This window comes from Triticum dicoccoides, chromosome 3A (genome assembly GCF_002162155.2).
Source record: "Triticum dicoccoides isolate Atlit2015 ecotype Zavitan chromosome 3A, WEW_v2.0, whole genome shotgun sequence".
Lineage (NCBI taxonomy): Eukaryota > Viridiplantae > Streptophyta > Magnoliopsida > Poales > Poaceae > Triticum > Triticum dicoccoides.
The window spans coordinates 683,184,802-683,193,294 of NC_041384.1; the positions used below are offsets into that span (position 1 = coordinate 683,184,802).

Here is an 8,493-nt window from a genome sequence, read left to right on the forward strand (position 1 = left end):
TAAATTTGTTCATAAAAAGAGAACAAAAACATCGACTGGTTAACGAATAGCGTCGTGTCTCGTGAAGCATGCGAGAGTCGTAGTTGATTTTGTCCACTTTCTCCTTGAAAACGACGTTAAATAGGTGTTGGCTTCTTATCGACAATGATAGGTAGCACAGAGAAATGACTTGGTTGAAAAAGTAGTTTAGACATCCCAGAAATATCCAGCATTGTGAATTTCGTTCTATTTCAATTGCATACGACGCCACTGCTTTCACCTTTTTTTTATGACAAGAATCGTGGATCTCTCCCTAGGGCCTAGGTCGTACCATGTTTTTGTGCTCCAGATAAGCGGATCCTCCTCTTTCTAGTGGAAGATGATGTCGAGTTGAAGTTGTCTCTCTTTCAACATCGAAAGGTGTCACGAACAAATGAATTAGGGCGGATCGTGATTTAGACCGACCAATAGTATACATGTAGAGCTACGAATAATACGGCTAAATCATCCTCAAAATCATAAAAGCAAAATCAGTGCTAAAATGCTAGTTGTAGCCCTACTACATGGAGCGAAAAAAGCAGGCTGTCAATGGAACACAAATGGTGGGTTGGTAGCGTTTATGATGGGGTTGTTGGTGATGTTAAGGCTGACCCCAAAATTAGCCTTATCCGGGCCCAAAAAATGCCATCCATCATTCCTAAATTTGACACGACGTTCCTAAGTTCAGGCAGGTCCCTGGTACTCGTCGTATTGAGACATGCGTGCGGTCGTCCCGTCCCTGGTGGCAGCCGGCCCTTGGACGCAGGAAAAGTCCTCGAAGCAGCTGCGGCAGTTTTGTTTGCCCCGTCAGTCAGGTGCGTCGCACCTAGCCGCCGGATTACGGGGTTGTTTGGTTCTAGGCCTAGTCATGCCACACTTTGCCATACAATATTGCCACACTTGTCTAAGATTAGTTCTTTAAAATGAAAGCCATAAGTTGGCAAGCCTAAGGGAATCTTGCCACACTTTTTGAGAGTATGTGATGTGGGACCATAGTGTGGCTTGCCTATGGTGTGGTTTGAACCAAACACCCATCTAAGTTGGTCAAACTTGCCTAACCTTAGGTGTGACAACCTTAGGCAAACTTAGTCTCAAACCAAACAACATTACACAATTGTTACACATCGGGGGCAAATTTAACAATTTTGACTTGTGGATAAAATCATTTCATAAAATGAACTGTTCTTAATTCTTTTACTCAGTTGATCTTTTTGAATGACGTCCGACACGAAGGCATCACACTACATTGTGCAACGCCTGACTGACAAGTGCTACACATCTGCCCAGCGTCGCACTCCAGACTGCCTAAAAATTAGTAAGTCAATATGCAGCGCCTAGCGTCTAGGCGTTGCATTAATGGTTGCGTTATTTACCACTACAAAATGAAGCAACCAGTAATGCAACGCCTAGACGCTAGGCGCCACACTGTATAGCTCTCAGACGCTGCACACTGACTCAGTAATTTTCGAATCACCCAGGTGCGAGCTGGCTAGGCGTGCAGCGTCTGCTAGTCAGGCGCTGCACAGTGTAGCGTGGCGCCTTCGTATCGGACGTCGATCAAAAAGATCAGCTGAGTGAATTTTTTTAAAAGCAACTCATTTTGTAAAATGATTCCATTCACAGGTTAAAATTGTCAAATTTGCTTGCATCGGGATCCCTCACGGGCACACCTACCGGCGAGAATAATCGGATCGGGGCGTTTCTGAATTCTGATGCGTTCGCGGTTCCTTCCCGTACCACTACTCTGCACAACAAATATTGATATTGGTGTTCAGAAATCAGCATCAACCAACCCATGCGGGGTTCATCACAGCTGAGAAAACAATTTTTGCCACTGGCCTCCGTCTGGACCGTCCATTTTCGCTCCGCCCGACGGGCCGCAAACACGCGCTGATCTGTCAGAGTTAAAGTACTAAGTACGCGTCCGGTCATGATGTTTTAGGGCGCGAGCCTGAAGCTTTGACCCCATCCCAAGGGCCAGTTGCCCCTTTGGCGACCGACCGACCGACCAGGCCACACGGCGACGATGCTAGCCGTAAAAAAAGAGTCCACACCTCTCCCTCTGACTTGTGATTGCTTCTGTTGGTCAAAATCCCAAAGCAGAGGGGCACGGTGACTTGATCTGATGAAGCAACTCGCTCACGGATCAGGTTATCACCCACCCCTACCGACAGCCCAAACGAGCATACTGATGATGTGCACGGTGTTCTGGCTGAAAAGTGGCCGGAGGAAAACAAACGAGCATGTGCAGGTCTGGAATTTTTTTTATGCGCAATTATACATTTTGAACACAATTTATACGCGACCGGCCGGCCTGAGGTCGCTATCGAGGCCGGCGTTGCAGTCGGGCACCTTCTGGGCCGGCCTTTGGGAACAGCAGCCTGCGGGCGGGTTGAGCATTCTTTCGGAGAAGCAGTCAGTGTAGGAGAAAGCAGCCGGCGTTTTTAGTCCCACCTCGCCTGGCTGAGCGGGAGGGGGCAGAGCGCTCGCCTATATAGGAGGGCGGGGTGCGAGTGGGGAGAGCCACGCAGCTGCGTGGTGAGCACAAAGCGAACTATTCTTTCGCCTTTTACTAAAGAATACCGTGTGCACGCCACACTGAGCAGCATACCCTAATTTTTAGAGGGTGTTTTCTCCTTGTGAGAAAGCCCCCCCAATTCAATGTTTCAAATGTTATTACAGATCTGATGTTTGGTGTGAGCCCTTGATAAATTAGGGCAAATCTAAGGTGTTGCTCCTGCGTATGGAATTATTTGTAGTTTCTAGTTTTTCAGACCTTGCGCCCGTGCAGTGGAATTTCTGCTTGGACTGGCTTGAAGGTGTGTTTGTACTCCTTTCGTTCTGAATTACTTGTCGCAGATATGGATGTATCTAGATGTATTTTAGTTCTAGATATTATGGATGTATGTAGATGTATTTTAGTTCTAGATATATACATTTCTGCAACGAGTAATTTGGAACAGAGGGAGTAGTTTGCAAAGGTTTTGGCCCCATAGTTCAGGTAGGTATGCATGCAAACCCGTACAACAACAAAGCCTTTCACTTCACTGCAGTATCTTGTTGTCGCTTCAGACTCAATTCAGATTCTTGTTTATCGAAGAATCACTCAAACAAAACGATATCTGAATCTGGTTTATGCCTTTCAGCTCTCCGATTGTTTGTCTCAGGCTTTGTACGCTCACATGTTGCACCCGACATCTCCCCGATATCTTGTATCAGGATCTGTTCTTGAGTAACAGCTTAAGTTAACAGTCTGTTGGAGAATGTGATGCTTTGTGTGAAACCTGCATCATCCCCCCCTGATGAATTCGCTGCTTCGAGTGCGTCACAACTCAGATGGAAACTGCCATCTCTCTTTCTTCTCTGTTTTTTGACTTCAGTCAGCACTGTCAAGTTCGTTAGCGTAGCAGACGGCGGCTATAAAAGGGAATTCGTTTGCACAACCATACTACACACTACAAAGAAAGTTGACGCCGCGCTGCTTCTCATCACATCTCTATCACTGCTGCTGGCTGCTGCGTACACTCAAAAGTGGCCGTGGTAAAAAAGAAAGAAAGAACGAAACGAAACGAACGGAAAAAAGAACAGGGCGTGAGGTCTTCTGAACTCTGAAGAACAAAAATGTACACGACGAGGCTACGCAAGCGCTCCGACGATCTTCTACACACGCTACCACGGCTTGAGGTCGCTGTCGAGGCCGGCGTTCCAGTCGAGCACCTTCTGGCCGGGCTTGAGGAACGCGCCCTCCCGGTGCGGCAGCTTGCGGGCGAGCCCGTTGAGCACCTGGTCGAAGGCGTCGCCGGGCCTGGCCGGCTGGTGGAAGAGCACGGCCTGCTTCATGGCCGGGCTGGCCAGCAGGCGCTGCTTCCGGAGCACGTCCTCGGGCGCCACCGACGCCAGGATGGAGTCGAGCCGCGGCACGTCCGCCTCCGCCACGAACACGCTGATCTGCTCCCACGGGATGGCGTCCGCGAAGGGGAGGACGATGTCGTCGGCGATGATCACCGGGATGCACCCGAACACCACCGCCTCCACCAGCCGCGGGCTCCACGGCGCCCACCCCAGAGGGCACAGGCAGAAGATGGCCCGCTGCATGTCCTCGTAGTACGTCGACGGGTGCTCCGACGACATGTCGAACAGAGGGTTGTCCTTGAAGTTCTCCCACACCGACGCCCGCGCGCCCCTGCATTTCATCGTCCATCATCATCCACACCGCCGTTAGCATCTCAACTTGCATCGTCTGTCGATCTACATGTCCGCCAATGGTGGCAATCCATTACCTGGCGTAGTAGCCGCCCTCGGGGTCGTTGCCCATGTCGTAGAAGAGGCCGCGGAAGTAGGCGAAGATGGACCGGGGGGTGCCGGGGGAGATGAGGTGAGCCTGCATCTTCTGCGGGTTGGCGTAGGGAGGAATGGTTATGGACCCCTCCTGCATGCACACATGGTTCCTCTGCCCGAACGTCTGCACCAGCGTCGCGCGCCGGAGCAGCGGCAGGATCCCCCTCTCGATAGCCCTCTCCTCCTGAATGAAAAAACACAAATCATTTGTGTTTCATTCTTCAGTATGTTGTTCATTCAGACAAAAAATTCTGTTGAAGCCCAGTAGTAAGTGGCAGCATTCATGTCAGTGGTGTACCTGATAGTGGAAGCACGCCCCGAAATCATGGGGAGCGAGGAAGAAGTGGTCGGCCCCCTCGGTCCGGTTCCAGTACGGCCATGTCGCCGCGATGTACTGGATGGCGCTCCGCATGATCCGGGGAGCCCGGAACGGCAGCGGGAAGCCCTGCTGCGTCAGGTCGCACGTCACGTACACCGGGGTGTAGAACCAGTCGGCCTCCTCCGGGTTCATGGTCCGCACCGCGCTCGCCAGCAGGAACTGGTGCATGAAGATCTCCGCCGCGAACATGTGGTAGAGGCACCGGTTGTCCTTCTCGAGCAGGTAATGGTTGTACTTCCTCGGCATCTCGTAGATGAACACCTTGAGCTTCCCCACCGGGTCGTCCTCCAGCACGTCGCCGGCGTTCCCTGAAGCAACATTTATGTTTTGAGCATATATGATCGGTTTACTTCAAACTGTCTCAAAATGTGGAGTACAGAGATGACACTTCTGTAGAACTAGTTTCAGTATTTATAGAACTACAGTTCGATTCTGAGGAGAAACTGATGGATGGATAATCATGCATGGAGTGCTCAAATTTGTGCATAACAAAATCGCCACTTATGTTATGAACAGATTAGCAGCAGTTGGTGCGAAATGGCCGAGCCGTTGCGATCAGCAGCTCACCAACCATGCGATCTGCTCAGATGCTACAAAGATCAATCCCTATCAGGCAGTTTTAAACTTTGATGAAAACAATGGTAACCTCCTAATTTTATCCCCATTTTTAATAACCAATGCGGCGGTTGTTAGCACGTCAGGTTTCAACGGGAGGAAAAGAAAAACAGCCAAGGGAATCAGTGACATGATATCCATCCATCAGCGGAGTGAGTGGACGACCGGCCGGCGCTGAATTCAGCCGCTACTTTTATAAAATCATCGTCTCCGGATCTTTGCGTCCACCAAATCTGCGTCCGATGGAGCAGGCTGTGCGGGTTAGGTACAGCCCCGCCGGTGGTGCTCCTCGCAAGAAATGCTAATAATGGCATCCGGCACGCTTGATTCCCGAAGCGGCGAGGCAGCGCCATTACGGGAGCTGTGGCCCGCCGGGGGGATGGTGCGGAAGGGGGGCAATGGGGACGAGATCCCACTCGTGGTGGATGAGGGCACGGCATGATCATGGCGTCTCGAGAACGATTTGATGCAATGCGGTGTACTGATGTGTGTAGCGTCGGAGAGGGAATGAATTCGGTGGTACTGAATTCACCTACCGACCATGGATTGCTTCGAGAATTGGTGGCTGTTACTGCTGGTACTTGGTTGCTGGTACAGTCCTTGATTACTGTGTGTGCCTGCCTGTCCGGTACCGGCCGGCCGGCGAGTCGCACGGCGGCTGGATCGCTCGCCGGCGCATTGGCAATGCAGGAGGCGTGCATTATTGATCCCGGGGAGCGGCAACATGGGCGGGCTGCTCCTGCAGCAGGCCGGGTGCGAATGACTAGTTGGAACCGGAGGACGGAGGAATGCAGATACAGCGGAGCAAGAATTGGATGGAAGCGTCGGTTGGAGGGACAGATGTAGCTAGCTAGCTGGGAGCCCTGCTCAATTTTGATGCGGATTCGGCAGCCAGGCGGCCAGCTGGCCGCGGCATTGCGTTCTGCGGCGGCGGCGGCGGAGCGGGGGAAATCTGAATCTCAGCGGGGCCAATTTCGGTATCCGTTGCGCGGCGTCGGCTCTGAGGGACGGGGGGATTTGGCTAAGGCACAGGAATGGAAGAAGGCGGAGATGGGAGGGCGTACCTGAGATCCTGACGTGCTTGTGCTGCTGCGGCTGGTGGCTTTGCGGCGGCGCGGCCGCGACGAGGAGCGCCGCGCAGCAGGCGGCGACGGCGAGCAGAGCCGCCGCAGCTATCGCGGACGGCCTGGTCCCCGCCCCCATTTGTCTCTCTCGCCGGCGCGGTGCTCCGGCCCGGGATGGCAGGCGGCCGGCGACCCCTCCCTCGACCTCCCTTCTTGACCACCTCAGTCACCGGCGCGAATGAAGACGGCCGCTGCTCAGGGCGCAAGCTGGAGGGAGCAGCGACCAATTGAGCGAGGCTGGCCCTGGTTTGCTTGCTCAGCTTGCAGCCAGGTCGGTGGTGCTTGCTATTGCTAGCCCTCCTCGTCTCCGGGTCCCTGTCGGCGTGCGTTGGACCGTCCCTCTCAAGCCCTCACGGTCGCAGGCAGGACCCGGAAGGCCGCAGCACCGAGGAGAGGAGATGGAGCGGGATGATGACGACGGCGAGAAGACAAAGGGATGGGGCGGGCGGCGGAGGCCGATTGGGGCGATGGCGCGGCGATGAGGTCAAGGTGACGAGCCAGGCAGTGGGAAATATACAACTCCTCCCGTCGTCGATGCCGCCCCGGAAAAGAGTGGGTAGTCTAGTCTGGGTTGAACGCGCGACGCACACAGCACGGGACTGCGAGAGAGAGGGTCTAGTATGTAGAGGCCGGCCGGCTGGCTAGGCTCTAGAGGGGTGGCGGAAAAGAAAAGAAAGGTGAGAGGGGCGGGGCGGGGGCAGGTGTTGGCGTGCGACGGAATCAACCGACGCCGTCTCTCCGTCCCGCTTTCTCTACTACGTTTACGTACCCACTCTCGCTTCTTTCTTTCTTGTCTTCTCCGGCGCAAACCCGAGCGATTCCTTCTCGTCCCGTCCATGCCAATATGCCATTTTCTCACAATTAGCTTTTCTTCGGCACGTCGTGGTGGCCACCATGTTACCCCCCGACTAGTTTAATCGCCTGCTGGTGGCACTACTATTATCATGCTACTCCTACTGGCTACTGGCTACGATCGGCCACGCACGAGGCCGTGCATGCGGAATCATGCATCGCATCCGCTCTCATTCTCGATTTTCCGATTTGATTAGTTTACTGGCCGTCGTCTCTCCCTCAATCACGCAGGCGCGCGTGAGCTGGAGACGGAGATGGAAAGGCGGGCGAAAAGGAGCGTCAAAGGGGGTCGTGTCATGTGTGCGTGCGTGACTGTGCGTGTGCCGTTAGGTGGAGTGGTTAGCCGGATGAACGGATATTAGCTCGGAGAAATCTAATCATGTGAGCGTGACAGTGACGACGACGGCCCTGCGGATGTGATGCACGGCCAGCACAGCACAGCAAGCAGAGGCCGCCGGTTGCAGGCATGCAGCTAGATCGATCATGCAGTGCAGAGACGGGCCAGGAGCCTGTCGCACCACGTTGCGGCATCCGCATGCGCTGTACGTCCACCTGGCAACGCTTGGCTTGCTACGCGCGGGACGGCACGGGTGAGCTATATTACCTATCAGCAGCTTCAGCAGTAAGGCCAATCCACCGCGCGACTCTATCCTGTCCGCCCCCGTTCGTTTGGGGTAAAAAGGACAAACGAGACGGCCCAGTGCACGGGGGCAAACATACTTTTGTCCGCTTTGTGTCCGCTTTCGATCCATCCCAGGTCCAAGTTTGCGCCGTTTTTGAGGTGAAACGGACAGCGCGCGGACGGGCAGGACGCGCGCACTTCTCCTTTCCTGGCCCGTTTGTCGGTGGGAAAAACCAACCCCCCTCCCCCGCCCATTTGGCGCCATTTCCCCTAAACCCTCCCACGCCCCTCCCGCCGCCCCCTCTCTCCCCCGTCCATGGCCGACGCCCCGCCGAGTTCCGGCGGTCTGGCCGTCGACCCGCCCACAAAGGTGAAGAAGAAGGCGCCAAGGGAAGCGCGGTCGGAGTGCACGCCGGAGGAGATCGCCAAGTTGGACGCGGAATCGGCGAAGAGGAGGGAACGGAGAGCGGTCGTCAAGGTCAATGCCGCCGCGACCAAGTTCGCCGCCCAGCGCAATGAGTTGGAGGCTGCGCGGCGCAAGGCCG

General features: G+C 54.4%; 1 protein-coding gene and 1 pseudogene across 1 annotated transcript; one reads left to right on the forward strand and one right to left on the reverse strand.

Annotated features, from left to right (window-relative positions):
• Window positions 1-2,547: 2,547 nt before the first annotated feature.
• Window positions 2,548-2,658, forward strand: LOC119273787 (annotated as a pseudogene).
• Window positions 2,659-3,436: 778 nt separating this feature from the next.
• On the reverse strand, window positions 3,437-7,108 carry LOC119270175 (probable glucuronosyltransferase Os01g0926400). Its single transcript, XM_037552144.1, has 4 exons — window positions 6,415-7,108; window positions 4,655-5,043; window positions 4,299-4,540; window positions 3,437-4,201 (listed from the first exon to the last, which is right to left on the reverse strand). Exons 1-4 carry the CDS (start codon window positions 6,551-6,553, stop codon window positions 3,688-3,690), a joined length of 1,284 nt encoding a protein of 427 aa, XP_037408041.1. The 5' UTR covers window positions 6,554-7,108; the 3' UTR covers window positions 3,437-3,687.
• Window positions 7,109-8,493: the final 1,385 nt, after the last annotated feature.

Excerpts from the sequence above, each read along its gene's own strand:
- LOC119270175 (XM_037552144.1), bottom strand. The coding sequence starts at position 6,553 with ATGGGGGCGGGGACCAGGCCGTCCGCGATAGCTGCGGCGGCTCTGCTC. Across the intron at positions 5,044-6,414 it reads CAAGCACGTCAGGATCTCAG|GGAACGCCGGCGACGTGCTG; the intron begins GTACGCCCTCCC and ends ATGTTGCTTCAG. Across the intron at positions 4,202-4,298 it reads GAGGGCGGCTACTACGCCAG|GGGCGCGCGGGCGTCGGTGT; the intron begins GTAATGGATTGC and ends GATGAAATGCAG.